This window comes from Amia ocellicauda, chromosome 7, assembly GCF_036373705.1.
Source record: "Amia ocellicauda isolate fAmiCal2 chromosome 7, fAmiCal2.hap1, whole genome shotgun sequence".
Lineage (NCBI taxonomy): Eukaryota > Metazoa > Chordata > Actinopteri > Amiiformes > Amiidae > Amia > Amia ocellicauda.
In genome coordinates, this window is record NC_089856.1 from 36,444,884 (window position 1) to 36,461,841 (window position 16,958).

Below are 16,958 nucleotides of genomic sequence, written 5' to 3' on the forward strand. Positions count from 1 at the left end.
GATGTGGCTCGTAGTGGCAGCGCTAGAGTCGCCTCTTTAAAATGATCTCCAACAACAGGCCATTTTTACACCAATACTACTACTAACAATTCTACTCAATTTGTGTGATTTGTTATTTAAATTGGCTGTTTTTCAAATCGCCACTTTAACCTTCATGTCTGCATTTGCCAGCATGGCAGAAAGTATATTGAACAAGAAGCTGGAACTGTATGCCGGTGTTACATTGTAGCAGTGATCGGCGACACGTCACACAGCTCAGAACTAATAAGAGACTGTTGCTGGCTTGCTCAATGCAACACTGTGTACTTCAGGGCGAAAATGTGGATATCTATGCTAAAAATACTTCCCAATTTTATTCCCCTTCCGTCCGTCTTGCTCTGATGCACAAACTTACACGATCCAGTATGAATTGCATCCAATAATGTGAGGAACATCTTGCATTCATTAAAACAAATAATTGTATGTAGTTTCTAGTACTATAAGCCTGTATACAAAATAACCCCCCCAGACACCTTTGGCAAGTGAGAAATATAGCAGTGAAAGTAATTTCATATGCAGGTTTTTGGGTGTAATGCAAAAGTGTTTATTCACATATTAATTGAAAACTTTCCCCCCAGGGCTCTACTGGAGGATATGGCATATGGACCTGGTTCAGTCTGCAGTTCTCTACTGTGTCATGACTCTCGTCAGCACATACCTTGTTGCCTTTGCCTACAAAAATGTCAAATTTGTCCTGAAACACAAGTAGGTTCTCTCTGTCCCCGTCTCTAATAACCTGTCCTCAGTGCTTTCTTTTGCAGTCTAGCAGTTGCATGCAGATGTAGTTATTTGTCGGGGAAGATAAGGTAGTCTGATAGCTACGGTTGTTGTTGTTGTTGGTCACAGTAATGAATAACGACTACAGATTTATAATTACACGTCTATAAATCGCCTGTCGATCTCTTGTCCTCAGAGTAGCCCAGAAACGTGAAGATGCAGTTTCTAAGGAAGTGACGCGCAAACTCTCTGAGGCAGACAGCAGGAAAATGTCTCGCAAGGAGAAGGATGAACGGTGTGTATGGCCAGGCCAGTCAGTGACCTGCTTTTTGCCCACAGGGGTCACATGGGTTGCATAAGGATTCAAACATGTTGCTTTAACCTTAATGACAGATGGGTAGTGATCATGAAAAGTAATCTAAAGTGCTTAGCTGTATATTGGTGAAGTTTAGCTGGAATAAAGCAGTTTGTTTCACCCTCCCTCCTGCTCCTCCTCCTCCTCCTCCTCTGGGTGGTTACATGTAATTGAGAATCATTTTAGTCTCCTGCTGTATAAATGCGTAGAGCTCCTCTAACCAGAACCCCTTCAAACAGAATCCTCTGGAAAAAGAACGAAGTTGCAGATTATGAAGCCACCACCTTCTCCATCTTCTACAACAACACCTTATTCCTGGTCCTCGTCATCATCGCCTCCTTCTTCCTGCTGAAGAACTTCAACCCAACAGTGTATCCTTTCTTTCCTGTTCCCACAGTGGATATCGGTGTTGTCTCTGCTTGCATACCTAAACGCACTGCTTGCAATTTTGTGCGCTGCTGACAAATGCTGACCATTGAAAGTCATTTGGCCAACGCACTGAAGAATTTTAGTTGCAAGATAAAGCGGTAGGGACAGCCCTATTACAAGGTGTTTCTTAGCAGCTTGGTTATGGTTGTGAGTAACAAACCTATAGAACAGAATATTCTGTCTTATGCAGTCTTGTTCTTCAAGTGTTTCTTCCTTGACGTAATCTTTGCAGAAATTACATCTTGTCAATCAGTGCTTCCTCTGGCCTCATTGCCCTGCTGTCCACTGGATCCAAATAAGCTGCCTCTGAATATTGCTGCAGGAGAATGATGACCAATCGGGGGGTGGGAGGGATCTGCTTTTTTACAGGAGTATATTGGTGCAGGGGTCTTTGAGCAAAGTGTAAAATACTGACTTCACACATGACAAAAATGGAGGCTGGAAAATGGTCTCTACTTTTTACAAATAAAGTTTGCCAAGTCAGGTATCTGATTTGAATTTTATTTTGCATGCGTAACAATATTCAGAGCCAACGCGGCTGCATGTTTTTATTTTTCGTGACATGTACAAAGCTGGTTATGATTGAACACTTTTTAAAGGAGGCTCCTGCCGTTAAGGACTAGTGCTTGTTTTCCAGCAGTCAATTATACAGAAGTGGGGTAAAGCCCTGCACGGGCGTCAAATCTAGGCCCCAGCCCGGCCCCGGCCCGAGACGCTCAGGCCCCAGCCCGGCCCTTGTCTGACAGCTTATCACAATTATTGGCCCGAGTCCGACTGGAGCCCGTGGTTTTTTTTTGTTTTTTTTTTTCCCATTACAGAGCCTATACTACTGTTGCAGCCATTAAAATAGTTCAGTTTTGTTTTTAATGGCAAAGTAGTTATATTTCTTTTCATTTCTTTATTAAGTTAATTTAGAAAAATGTTTGGAGAATTTTTTGTTTGTTAAAGTTTTTGTTTTTCAAAAGTGACGACCAAGCGGCCAGCGGCCGACAGCGAGTTGATCACGTTTGATCAATTTAGCCTCTCAAATCAACACTTGACTTGCCTACAATAAAATCGATAGATATAAAACACTTCAAGCATATCACACAATGTCAGTTTAAATGTTTATTATCACCACCACAGTAAAAAGGCATTTTTGACAAGCTGACCAGGCTGCTCTGCTGCTCGCAATGGAGTGCGGAAAAACGAACGAACGGGCTGTACGATCTAAACAAATACAATAAAACACGCAGGTTATCTTACCTTACCTCAAAAATCAAGGTGTCACCACAGAACATGGCCATTCTTATTCCCAATAGTTTCCAACAGTTAGACTAATGACAATAAAGTCTCCTAGTCTTAACATGGCTACAGCCAGAAGAACAGTCTCTTACAGAGCATCGTGGAGAAAAGCACAGCATCCACAGTGGAGGTTTCTGTCCAGTCCTGCTTTCTTCTCTAACTCTTCCAGCTGCACTGAAGACACGCTGCTGCTGCTGCTGCCGTCGCTGCCGGGGACACTAACACCGTGCGAGCCGGTCTGCGCAGGCGCAGTAGCATGCTCTCGTGTTGTCCGTGGGAAACCTGTGTGCCTGTGTGTGCGTGAACAGACTGTGTCATGCGTGTCAGTGCGATAGATTATATAACATCTTTCTATGTTTGTTTTACCATCATCAACTTCTCATAGTTTCTTTTAATTAATTAATGTCTAAAATATAAAAAGGAGGAGGAGCCTATAACAGGCCCGAAGCCCGGCCCGAGAGGTGTAAATAAGTCAAGGCCCGTCGGGCTCGGGCTGAAATGCAGGGCTCTAAAGTGGGGAATAGATAACAAAAACCATTAATAAGCATTATGCATTTATTTAATCAAGCTAAAATATATACAATAGTTTTATAATGGCGACAAAAAGCATGTTGTGGTTATAGGGGGAAGTTAAAAAAGTTAACATTTATTTTCTTCCCATCATACAATTTTACAAATTGTAGAAAACATAGAGGATTCATTTTATTCAGAGTAAATTTACATTTCTGTTGAAGCAAGCTGGTTTGGGCGACACTGCCACACAACGTCACACTGGTATCGGAGAACATCAACACCAGGGGAAAGGCGTATTCAAGGCACTCTATACAGTGGGTGTAAAAGTACCAAAATATATATGGCTGATGGCTCCTGTGTTTTTGAAACTCTCTAAACCAAAAATGTCTAAAAAATACAAATGTATCGGTGGAATTAAGAACGATGAACTTGGACAGACTTGGAAATGGAGTCACATTTTTGGGACGGGATTCTGTTTGTGCTCTTTATCTTGTACTGTTGCTTAGCGAAGGTCAAGCTCCTGCAGTCATCATGACCAGCGTATGATGAAGCACAAAAAAAGTCAGTAATGTATGGTTTGTGTGCTGCTGTATAGGACAAACTATATACATTTTTACTGTATATCTTAACTTCACTAGGTTTCATTTTTATTTTTCCCCAGACCTACCATACCCCCGCCCCAAAAAGAACCTAATTTTATTTGCTATACGCTATGTCCTGTAACATGCTTGAATCTAAAACACCCAAAACAAGCAATATAATAAACCATGGTCTTCGACATCTTTATAATGTAGTTGGTAATACATTCTCATCATTACATTAGCAATCGGTACTGCAGTTTGCAGGCAAAGGTAGAGGCAGTTCCTTAAGTCAATGCAAACGGAGCCAAGTTCATTTGTTCTTCCTTCATCACCTCTATGCACAGTAAGAAGGCTCTATATAAATCCAGATGCATGGCTCTAAACTTAGTGTAATTTGTAGACTTCTAAATAAAAGGAGAGGGTCTATGATATAATTCCCATTCAGCTGACCTTAAACTCCAAATCTTTGTAACCTTTCTTTCTTTCTTTCTTTCTTTCTTTCTTTCTTCCTGAAGGTTTGTCTCGATTCTTGTTAGATCTAATAATTCTGTTCTTTCCTGTAGATCAAGCAAGTATTACTTAAACACATGAGCATGAAGGAAGCAGAGCAGTTCAAGGTAATCACAGAAATACAGCAGTATCCTTGTTTTGCTTTTTTAGATGTGCTTTTTAAAAAGAATTTAGGCACACATTTATCTCAGCAACAACATGCACTTACACGAGCTCAGTTTGCGTTTTGTTTGTTTGCACCAAACTGAGCAGCAGATAGCAGGGGAGCTGCACGCACCACTTATTCCTGGAAGTGAGAGGGCTGATTGAAAAGTTAGTCTAGATATCTGCAGTTGTCGACCAGTAAACAACCAGCGTTTATGACCTGTAATCCTTCTTGGTGTAGGGCTTGTTCCCCAGTATGTGATCGATATCCGTGACTATGTGAGATGTCATCTTTGGAAGTACCTGGAAGACAAAAAGAAAAGGTGGCCGACAATAAGAAAAGCTATGCAACATCCTCAACATTTCAAGTGTAAAACGGACGCTCGGATCCACTTTGCTTAGAGGTTGCGCTTGCCTGTATAGCCCCCAGCTTTTCTGTAAGATGCTCAGGATTAGATGTGCCGAGAAGAACGGAGCTCACACCTTCGTTACGCAGACACCAAGCTGTGAAGGACAACGCTTGGATTACCTTTCACATACTTTGTTTTTTGGACTTGAATTGTATCTTTTTCTTCCAATAAATACAGTCAATTAATATTCAGAACGTAAGAAATGAAGCGAAAAACGTAAAACGTCATTAACACCATCTGTGACCATGTAATAGGATGAATTTCACAAAAACAGCACCATCTGTAGTTATGAAGTGAGTAGTCTGATCCCAGACGGCTGTGTGGATCTCTGTGTACTCTGTCCCATCGGCAGGATTCTCTTACCCACTGCCAGCTGAGGTAAGGTGCAGCCTAGCTTCTCTGCTATGTGGGAAAGCTCCTTTAGCTTAGCTTGTTGCCGTCTCCCATCGTCGCTCAGTATTTTATCTTTCAACCACTGCTAGGACTAGAAGAAACGGGCGAATTAGAACATTGGATTTAAAAGGTGACCACACATGCACAACAGCCTCAAAATGCTTTTTTTTGCACATTTGAATCTGCCAGTCCTCTTGTGAAATAATTGAAGTTTGAGTGGGGAAGTTTCGCAGAAATACTGCACCTTAATGGATGCCCTGGAGGTCTCTGGCACTCCGTTCTCGTACTTCCCAGTGATTATGCCACAGGCTAGGGGAGACCAAGTCATCGCCCCCACACCTGCACCCACACAGTGAACACAGCCTGGTCAGCACCCGTCAGGAAGTACAGTACAGTGGACGTGAACAGTACGCGTTCTTCGAGGATAATACAGAACGAGTATATATCTATGAGAAATGTGGAAATTTCCCACAATACTTGCATGCCCATTGAGGCCATCTATCTCCTAAGACCTTATAGCCTTAAAAAAAGTTTTATTTTCTTGTATTTGTATTAGAAATCTATTTTTACTTTCTAAAACGTTTCTAAAAACAAAGTAAAATAAAACAAATCAATGTAATCTCCCAGAAATGTGAAAATGTTAAAAGAGACATGATGAACGAGCTAAAACTCATTACTTCTAAGCACATGAAAGGGGAGAAGACGGGCTCAGACTTGCCTATTTAGCTCCGCAAGCTGCACTTCCACCTTCTCCCTCTGGAACAGATGATACTCGGCCTGTTCACACACTGGCGGGATCATATTAAACTGCCTCGCCACGGAATAGGCTTCCTGTAAGGAAGGGAAACTTACATAGTGCAATTACATAGTGACAAATTCTAGCCAATTAGAATGAATCTCCTTTACCAAATTGTATGTGTTATGAATTATTGATGTAATTGAAATGATTGTGCTTTCATCTCTGTTAGTGTGTACTAAGCTTTTCGTTAATTTTAATTAAATCATCCAGAATTAGCACAAATAGATTTGACGAGCTGCCATCAATTTACAATAAAATAAACATTTGAAAGATGCTCCAGTTATTAATTTGTATTTGTGCAGGTCAGCGATCCTCTTCCCAGCCGCCAATCCAAAACAAAAGCATATGTAACACCCTGTAAAATGTGCTTTTGTTGACAACTGTCTGTTGTATTGCTGCTGTGTACATATGCATGCTGTCTGAGATGTAAACCCACCCTCCTGGGCCTGTACAGTGAATTGTAATTCAAAGAGTGAATAGTGTGGAGAATAGGCGATAACCACTGCTTTATAAAAATTAATCTGTGACGTGAGGAGGTGGCGTGAGTTTGTGGTTGGGGCGTGCTTATATCTTTAGTTACGTTTGTTAGCTGGCAGGACTGTGCTCTTTTAATTACTTCAATTATATTGTTGTCTGAGTGAATAAGTCCTCATTGAACTGTGTTGTGTATAACCGAGGTGAAGAGTTTTTCTCTGCAGTATAATTCGATTAAGTGCTCAGCAATCTCCACCAAATTTGAAAAAAGTGCACCAACGATAAAAACAAGGGATACAATCTATGGGGACATTTGGCCATTTATTTACTTTTCATGACAATTTGAACTTGTGGGTACATTTTTATTTGTTTCACAGTGAATTGTGTTGTTTTTATTTTGTTTTTGATACTGCGAGATACTGATATGGTTTTTATTTTCTTGATTCTTTACATTTACCAAATTGAATACTTTTCCTGTTATTTATATCCTCATATGTGTTTAAATAAATCACAATGATTGTTGCTGTTTTTAACTAACTTTATGTGTATTGCTATTATTATTATTATTAATAATAATAATAATAATAATAATAATAATAATATTATTATTGCTAGGGTGTGGAAAAGTTAAATGCACTACAGGCACCACAGCTTGCCTCCTCATGGAGCATGAAATTCTATCCATTATCATCACCAAACTCTCTGTGTACAGAGATAAATGGGGATCTTAGAAAAAGGATCATTTCTAGCAGACGGCTCCTCATTACCATTCGTCTGAAAGTGCTCAGTAAATCTAGGCTGAATTGAAAACAAGCACATTTCTAGGAGACCACCAGGGGGCGTGCTATGGAGTAGACATGTTATGCAGTAGTTCCTGAATTCTTCATAAAACTCTTTAGCAATCCTTCACTATCCTTCCTTTAAATAGTTGTTTTTTTGTTTGTCTTAATCAGTAACTTTTAATCTGCTATTTAATTGTTATTTTTGCTGCTATTGGTCATAATCACTTTGCAATGCCACCAAAACCGTCAGGGGCCGACTGCCGAAGTAGCGGTGAGCGGAGGTGGGCCCGGCTGCAGCTCCATTATGCTTGACGATTTCCACAGGATCATCAGGGAAGTTGTTTGGGACGAGATTGCTATGCTTCGTTCCGAAATTCAATCGATAATTCTCCCATTAAAGCCGCGGTGTCCGAGTGTTCTGATAAAGTCCGGGAGATGGAGGGCTCTATGAACACGTTTGACAGCCACCTTACTGGCCTTGAGTCAGCCTGCAATCTGCTTGGTGCGGAAAATAACAAGCTCCATGCCAAAATAGATGACCTGGAGAACCGGAGCAGGAGAAATAATCTACGCGTCGTGGGAATTCCGGAGGGGATGGAGGAGGGGAGACCAACAGAGTTCATGGCGAACTTCTTCCGTGAAGTGTTTGGTCCGGATCGACTTGCCTCCCCCCGTCCTGGATAGGGTGCATTGCTCCTCTGCTGCAAAACCACGAGAGGGCCAGCGCCCGAGGCCTTTTATCCTCAGAGTCCACTATTTTCAGGCTAAAGAGCAGCTTCTGCGCCTGGCTAGAGAGAAGGGTCAGCTCACTTTCAGCGGGAATAGGGTCTTTATTTTTCCTGATTTTAGTGCTGACTTGGTAAACCGCAGAGCTGAAGGCTCTTTTCTGCGGTGCCAGTGTGAGATATGGCCTAATACAACCAGCCCGTCTCCGCGTCTCATTTAAGGGAAAGGACAGCATCTTCGATACTCCAGAGGCAGCAAGGAGCTTTTATTCAAAAGAGATACTCCCTGAACTGAATGGCACAGTCTAATTGCAGTTACATACCGTAATTACTGGCTTATTATTAGCAGACAATATAACAGCATTTTTATTTTTAGTTATTATTGTTGTTTTTCTTTGATTTTCGTCTTCTTCATTTTTTAAATTTTCTTTCAGTTAACTGTTTTTGTTAAGCGTTAATAAGTTAAAACATTGCTGGTGTGGTCTGGCTATGTGCACCATACTGCGGTGTTTGTCCGCCCAGATATGCAAAAACCTTCGGACTGCGCTGTTCCCGGAGACTCCAGCACTACATTCCCCGGAATGCATTGCGTTGGTGCGTATCGTTAAACTGGCGCGTTCATTTGTGAGTTTACAGGGAGGAGAGGGCAGAAGCAATAACGGGTTTGTTTGCTTTCACTATATTATAATAGCGTTTATTATTTGTTTTATTTCTGGATACACGGTTGGAACGCCTTACTATCTTCCGTTGTCTCCCTCTCTCTTTGATTGTGGATGGGAGGAGAGGAGAGGAAGGGGGAAATGTTTCTTCTACTATTATATACTACACTGCGCTGTGCTGATGCGGTCTGTCGGTCTGTCTTTTTAACTATTATTATATTCATTTGTCTTATTTGTTTTTATTATTATTTTTCTTCTTTCTTTTAAGTGGTACATTTTTTATAGCTACCTTTGTGAAAGGGTTGCTTACATTTAAATAGTTTAGTTCTGGAACTAGTGCTGTAAAGTTTGGTACAGCAGAGTAGACACGGTGGTGAGGTGTAAACCTTCGTAAGCTTTGAGAATGTCACCATCTTCTAGTAGGTGGAATGGGGGGTAGGGGGGGCTGGCTTATTTTTCTATTTTATTTCTTGTTTTGTTTTGTTATTCTTTTAGGGACTATCCTTATTCTCTCTCTCCTGTGGTATAGTTTTCGGATTGGCGAAGGGGAGGGGATTATGTATGTGGTAGAGGGTGGGTTAGAGATGTTAAATAAAGTTGGCGGGGCGTATCGGACCCTTCTCAGTTCAGCACCTGATGTTGGATTGTGTTACAATTTTTTGTTGTCTCTTAAGTCTTATGCTGGGAAGGGCGGGTTGGTGGGGGTGGAACCAGGTAAAGTGCTTGCAATGCTTAAACAATACTTTCTGCTTCCTATTAAGTGCTCAACAATGCTGTCATGGCTCCTACTATTTTTAAGAAACTTTGGCATTAATTGTTATATTTACTTTTGAGTCTAAAGATGACTGATATAACAGTTTTGAGTTGGAATGTCCGTGGGCTGAATTCCCCAAACAAACGAACTAGATGTTTGGACTTACTTTGCAGAAAGCACATAGATATTGCATTTATACAGGAGAGCCATCTTAGACAATCTGACATACACAGATTTGCCAATAAATATTATTATGTTGTAGCGGTAGCATGTGCTGACTCTAGGTCTAAAGGCTCTGTGATTATAGTGAGACGCAACCTGCGTGTAATGGTGTTGGAATCTCATGGAACACAAGATGGCAGAGTGTCATATGTGAAGACTGTTGTCTCGGGCAAAAAAATAGTTTTTGTGTCAATCTATGCCCCTACAATATTTGACCCTGAATTCTTTAATTCCGTGGCCAAATTATTGCTAGATATGGCAGACTTTAGCATAATTATAGGTGATGATATGAACACTGTTATGAACTCTGCTTTTGACCGCTCCAACCTGCAGGGGGCTGGTTCACAGTCTCTCTCCTCAGGGGATTTGCAGCGTTTTGTCTCAGATCTTGGACTGGTTGACCTATATTAACCCAACTACCAAGGAGTTTACCTTCTTTTCGGCAAGGCATAAATCATATTCTAGGATTGACAACATTTTAGTTTCTAAAACTTTATTTTCTGAGGTGCACAGCGTTGGGATATTGCCAAATGTGATCTCTGATCACTCATGCGTTATTAGTAAAATGTTATTAGCCGATACCCCGAATCGTGCTACAAGATGGCGCTTCAATACCACATTATTGCAAAACGAGAATTTCCGTACTTCATTTCAAACTAAGCTAGATCAGTTTCTTGGTTTTAATCGTGGCTCTGTGGAGGACCCTCGTGTTTTATGGGATGCAATCAAAGGCTTCATCAAGGACACTTCAACTTTATTTGCATCTAATATGAATAAATCCAAACTTAGTAAAATTAAAGAGATTGAGACAAGATTGGCATTGCTGGAGCACAGGCAACAAAACTCTCTCTGAATCCACTGCACGGGATCTTGACATTATTAGACGTGAACTTAATGTATTGCTTAGACAGAGAGCAGAATTTCTGATCCACAGGGCCAGGCAGAACTATTATTTTAATGGTGCCAAACCCAGTCATCTTTTGGCTCTCAGGCTTTTTATACCACTTTATACAGTTCCGACGTCCCCTTTGACAGGGAGAAATGTATGCGTTTTCTACAAGATCTCAAGCTCCTGTGACTTTCCGCGGAGGATCCCGCTGCACTTGGTGTTCCCTTGTCACTTATTGAATTTAAAGAGGCATTACAAAATATGTCTAAAGATAAATCCCCTGGGTATGATGGGATTCCCCCCGAACTCTTTTTAAGTTTCTGGAATAAACTGGGACCTCTGTTATTGGAAATGATTCAAACTGCTAATTTTAATGGTAGGTGTATTTTAACAGTGAGAGACAGAATAACAACAACAAAAATCCAGAAAAACACACTTCAAAAAATGTATGAATTGATTTGAATGTTAATGAGGGAAATAAGTATTTGATCCCCTATCAATCAGCAAGATTTAAGGCTCCCAGGTGTCTTTTAAACAGGTAACGAGCTGAGATTAGGAACACTCTCTTAAAGGGAGTGCTCCTAATCTCAGCTCGAAACCTGTATAAAAGACACCTGTCCACAGAAGCAATCAATCAATCAGATTCCAAACTCTCCACCATGGCCAAGACCAAAGAGCTGTCCAAGGATGTCAGGGACAAAATTGTTGACCTACACAAGGCTGGAATGGGCTACAAGACCATCGCCAAGCAGCTTGGCGAGAAGGTGACAACAGAAGAAACACAAAATAACTGTCAGTCTACCTCGGTCTGGGGCTCCATGCAAGATCTCACCTCGTGGAGTTTCAATGATCATGAGAACGGTGAGGAATCAGCCCAGAACTACACAGGACCAAGGCAGCTGGGACCATAGTCACCAAGAAAACAATTGGTAACACACTACGCCATGAAGGACTGAAATCCCGCAGCGCCCGCAAGGTCCCCCTGCTCAAGAAAGCACATGTACAGGCCCGTCTGAAGTTTGCCAATGAACATCTGAATGCTTCAGAGGAGAACTAGGGGAAAGTGTTGTGGTCAGATGAGACCAAAATCGAGCTCTTTGGCATCAACTCAACTCGCCGTGTTTGGAGGAGGAGGAATGACCCCAAGAACACCATCCCCACCGTCAAACGTGGAGGTGGAAACATTATGCTTTATGGGTGTTTTTCTGCTAAGGGGACAGGACAACTGCACCGCATCAAAGGGACGATGGACGGAGCCATGTACCGTCAAATCTTGGGTGAGAACCTCCTTCCCTCAGCCAGGGCATTGAAAATGGGTCGTGGATGGGTATTCCAGCATGACAATGACCCAAAACACACAGCCAAGGCAACAAAGGAGTGGCTCAAGAAGAAGCACATTAAAGTCCTGGAGTGGCCTAGCCAGTCTCCAGACCTTAATCCCATAGAAAATCTGTGGAGGGAGCTGAAGGTTCAAGTTGCCAAACGTCAGCCTCGAAACCTTAATGACTTGGAGAGGATCTGCAAAGAGGAGTGGGACAAAATCCCTCCTGAGATGTGTGCAAACCTGGTGGCCAACTACAAGAAACATCTGATCTCTGTGATTGCCAACAAGGGTTTTGCCACCAAATACTAAGTCGACGGGGTCAAATACTTATTTCCCTCATTAACATGCAAATCAATTTATAACTTGTTTGAAATGCGTTTTTCAGGATTATTTGGTTGTTATTCTGTCTCTCACTGTTAAAATACACCTACCATTAAAATTATAGACTGATCATTTCTTTGACAGTGGGCACGTACAAAATCAGCAGGGGATCAAATACTTTTTTCCCCTCACTGTATTGATAGGGGCTCTTTTCTCCGTGATGCTAACTCAGCTATTATATCCCTATTGTTAAAAAAAGGCAATGATCCCACTAACTGTGCAAGCTATCGCCCCCTGTCTCTAATAAACTCTGATGTAAAACGGTTTGCCAAGGTCCTATCGCGTCGTATTGAAACTTATATGACTAGACTAGACATGACCAAACAGGCTTCATTAATATCCGTCGCCTTCTCCATGTAATTCACACAGTCAAAGATATTGACTTCCCATGTGCTGTCCTCTCCCTGGATGCAGAAAAAGCTTTTGATCATCTGGAATGGGGATACCTCTGGACGGCCTTGGAACATATGGGGCTGGGTTCAGACTTTATTAATATGGTTAGTTTTATACGCTAACTCTTCCGCAATGGTTCTCACTGGTAATAGGTGCTCCTCCCAGCTAGCTATCTCAAGACGTACCCGACAGGGGTGTCCACTTTCTCCACTCTTATTTGCTTTGTCACTTGAGCCACTTGCGCAAGATGTTCGTCAGTCTACATCTTTTACTCCCATTAGTGTTAACAACACTCGGCATCATATCTCTCTGTATGCTGAGAATGGCCCTCAGTCAATCCCCCACTTACTGACAATTTTGTAATGACTTTAGCTCACTATCAGGCTATAAAATAAAATGGTCAAAATCTGCTTTAATGCCCTTGAATGGTCGGATGAAGGAATCTGTTTTGCCTTTAAATAGACCAATGGTTAAGCAGTTTAAATATCTCGGTGTGTTGACATTTTTTCCCTCCCTACACTCTATCACTATGAATAACTTCACTAATATCCTTAAACAAATAGAGACTGATTTAAATAAATGGGCGCATCTTCCTAACTCCTTGCAAGCTCGCTCTCCCATCCAGTTAAATACTGGCATAAACTACATACTTTAATTTCTAGATTTGTCTGGAAGGGGAAACGTGAAAAGTCCGTAGGAGGCTTATCTTTGCCCAACTTCAGATATTATTTCTGGTCTTTTGTTTTGCGACCAATTGCTAGTTGGTTGGATCCCAGCGCTCTTGTATCGTGGCGACCAACTGAGGAAGGTATAGTATTCCCACATAGACTCCAGGATCTGATTCACTCAGAGGTTCCCCTTAGGCATTGTAAATTACACTTTGGCCCTATAATCTCTTACCTAATCACAGTATGGAGATTAGCTGAGAAACACACTAAACTTGGACCCAAATGGCACTCTCATTCTCCCATTTTTCACAATTACTCTGATGGCCACCCTTTTTAATTTCCTCAGTGGAGAGATAGAGGAATTCATGTGCTTGCTGACGTTTTAAAGATAAATACCTCCTCCGTACATTCCAGGATTTAAAATTGCAATATAATTTTCCAGGTACCTCTTTCTTTTTTTATTTGCATTTACGCACTGCAATGCGTGCTTATGGGGTGCCATGGGGGACGGAGCTGCCATTGCACACACTACGTGATGTGCTTGATAAGAGGGGTAAAACTAGGGGTATGGTTTCCAGACTATACTCTATTTTTTTTAAAGCTTCCTACAAACCTCTGGTGATCCGGACTGTTTGGAATAATCTACAGCGTGCGTCTAGGAACCCTAATCACCAGCTCATTCACTTTAATTATATTCATAGGACTTATTTAACCCCTCGGAAGCTATATCTAATGAAACTTGCCCCTACCCCTTTGTGTGTGCTTTGTCCCCGGGGTGCCATTGGCACCTTGTTGCACATGCTATATAAAAATAAAATAAAAAAAAAAAAAAAAAAAAAAAAATAAGAAAAAAAAAAAAAAAAAAAAAAATAAAAAAAAAAAAAAAATAAAAAAAATGATGACTCGGCATGATGATGCAGCATAACTATCAGAGCTGCGCACGTTGGGGAGCAAACCCCCTTGTGTTCTTTGTCCGGTTTGGGTAAAAGATCAGGTTTCGTTCACAAGACAATGCAACTAACTGAGCAGAACTGAGGGAAACTGATACACGAAGAAACAAAACAAACGCCAAAGCTGCGACACGTTTCAAGTGCAATACAGTGAGAATTCATTGCCAGGATGTGCTTGTTACAGTAATGTCCAGCAACATACAATCTACAAAGCCTCAGGGACTTTAATGAACCAATGAGCAATTTCTTATTAAGACTAGGAGAAGCCAGAGTGGGTTTTTGTGCAAGTAGCTTTTCATCACGTCAGCTACTTTTTCAGCAATTATATATATTTGCAAATTGCGCAGCTCTGTGTCTGCACTTTTTTATATTATTGTGGAAATCAATTAAAACAAGTAACAATAAACAGCATGTTCATTGAGCAGGGACTGATTTAGAAATACTATATATTCTAAATGTAAATTATTTTAATTTCTCTATCTCTCTCTATTTATGTATATATATAATTTTTATGATTTCATTACAAGCAGGGCATTTTTACCCCCATGGCAGAATATCTTTTCAGACTGGAGTTATGAGTTCACATTGCTGTGTGTGAAGTGAATGACTGATTTCAAAAATGTTTGGCAATAATAGGCTTATGCAACAATAAGCCTCTGGGAATGCACATCTCTTAAGAAGCCGGCACTCGGTCCCCTTTTTCACTTGCAGTTTATTTACTTGAAAAATGTAACGAATGCAAACAAATGGAAGGTTTCTGATAGAGCCAGCCCTGGGAGTGAATTGTGTAGAGGCCTAACCATCTGAAGCAAAGCCATATGTCGGCACTCAAAGGCTCCGCTTTGCGCGGGATGAATTCCAGACACGACTGGCTCTCGTCCCTACTGTAGTGTGTAGTTCAGAATAAACCTAATGTGACAATAAGGATGAGGTACAAAACTTCCCTCAATTGTCCTTTAACTTTCATCCTGTTTCTAAGTTCTGTACAGAGCAATTAAAAATCCTGGAGTCCTTCTCTTGAGGAAAACTGTTAATACATCTGTCTTTTCTCTTTCCAGCACAGATGCCAAACAGCCTTAGTGACAAAGAGATCCCACAACGTCATGTTTATAGATTGTAGATATAGTGCCTTGAACAAACGTTACTAACCGCCGACATTGCGCTCACTAGAACAAAACCCTGAATTGTAATTCAATCTCACCACTGTTTTAGCAAATAATTGGGCTTTTTACACAGTTGTTTTTTATTGTAATAAAGCACAATGTGTGTTTGTAATTAAAGAAAAGAAATCTATATTGAGCTGGAACCAGAAATGCAATTTGAGCTCAGACGAGTGCAAATACTTTATGCCTTGTGAAAATCTATTATAACTGAGTGAACAGTTATAACACTGGCAGGAACAAAAACCATTCACACTTTAAATCCCTTACGAAGGACAATCAGGCTCGAGCAGCATGGTTTGCCCGGGCAGTAGCACAGCGTAAGTTGACATTTTTCTGTCGGAAGCGCGTTCACGACAACATAAAACCCCACTCACCCTCCATTGGGGTATTGTTGTCTGGTCGATTTGCAAAGACAACATCCACGTACTCCAGCTGCAGCCTCTGAAGGGAGCCCTTTAATCCTGCAAGCACCAAAGGAAGAGCACAACTGTCAGAACGCGTTGAAGTACAAGACAAGCCCCAGCAGACAGCGCGGAGAGCTCACTTCAGGAAAATGCACAGTAAAAATGTTAGGGAGTTAGAGAACGTTTTCTGACAGTTTTCTCTTAATGGAGAGTATTTGTGACCATCTGTGTTGTTATTTTTTTCAAAGAAGCAATATATATATATATATATATATATACACATACATACATACATACATACACACACTCACCTAAAGGATTATTAGGAACACCTGTTCAATTTCTCATTAATGCAATTATCTAACCAACCAATCACATGGCAGTTGCTTCAATGCATTTAGGGGTGTGGTCCTGGTCAAGACAATCTCCTGAACTCCAAACTGAATGTCTGAATGGGAAAGAAAGGTGATTTAAGCAATTTTGAGCGTGGCATGGTTGTTGGTGCCAGACGGGCCGGTCTGAGTATTTCACAATCTACTCAGTTACTGGGATTTTCACGCACAACCATTTCTAGGGTTTACAAAGAATGGTGTGAAAAGGGAAAAACATCCAGTATGCGGCAGTCCTGTGGGCGAAAATGCCTTGTTGATGCTAGAGGTCAGAGGAGAATGGGCCGACTGATTCAAGCTGATAGAAGAGCAACTTTGACTGAAATAACCACTCGTTACAACCGAGGTATGCAGCAAAGCATTTGTGAAGCCACAACACGTACAACCTTGAGGCGGATGGGCTACAACAGCAGAAGACCCCACCGGGTACCACTCATCTCCACTACAAATAGGAAAAAGAGGCTACAATTTGCACAAGCTCACCAAAATTGGACAGTTGAAGACTGGAAAAATGTTGCTTGGTCTGATGAGTCTCGATTTCTGTTGAGACATTCAGATGGTAGAGTCAGAATTTGGCGTAAACAGAATGAGAACATGGATCCATCAT

General features: G+C 41.2%; 2 protein-coding genes across 6 annotated transcripts in view; one reads left to right on the forward strand and one right to left on the reverse strand.

Annotated features, from left to right (window-relative positions):
• Window positions 1-606: 606 nt before the first annotated feature.
• Window positions 607-2,027, forward strand: LOC136753379 (translocon-associated protein subunit gamma). Its single transcript, XM_066709433.1, has 4 exons — window positions 607-744; window positions 953-1,051; window positions 1,351-1,482; window positions 1,773-2,027. The coding sequence occupies exons 1-4, from the start codon at window positions 641-643 to the stop codon at window positions 1,837-1,839; spliced, it is 402 nt and encodes a 133-aa protein (XP_066565530.1). The 5' UTR covers window positions 607-640; the 3' UTR covers window positions 1,840-2,027.
• Window positions 2,028-2,634: 607 nt separating this feature from the next.
• Window positions 2,635-16,958, reverse strand: part of LOC136753381 (voltage-gated potassium channel subunit beta-1-like) — an 85,335-nt gene continuing 71,011 nt past the window's right edge. The window contains exons 3-6 of one of the 5 annotated variants that reach the window (XR_010817421.1): window positions 5,620-6,206; window positions 5,346-5,466; window positions 4,988-5,076; window positions 4,754-4,875 (exon numbers count right to left, since the gene is read on the reverse strand). Coding sequence is in view for 4 of the 5 variants with exons in the window: in XM_066709438.1 (XP_066565535.1) it covers window positions 3,043-3,114; window positions 4,793-4,875; window positions 15,933-16,019 (242 nt within the window). In the remaining variant the exon portion in view is untranslated. Of the gene's footprint in view, window positions 3,115-3,365; window positions 4,876-4,987; window positions 5,077-5,345; window positions 5,467-5,619; window positions 6,207-15,932; window positions 16,020-16,782; window positions 16,892-16,958 lie in introns of those variants that run through there. The other 4 variants (XM_066709438.1, XM_066709436.1, XM_066709437.1 and 1 more) reach the window with 4 other exon arrangements.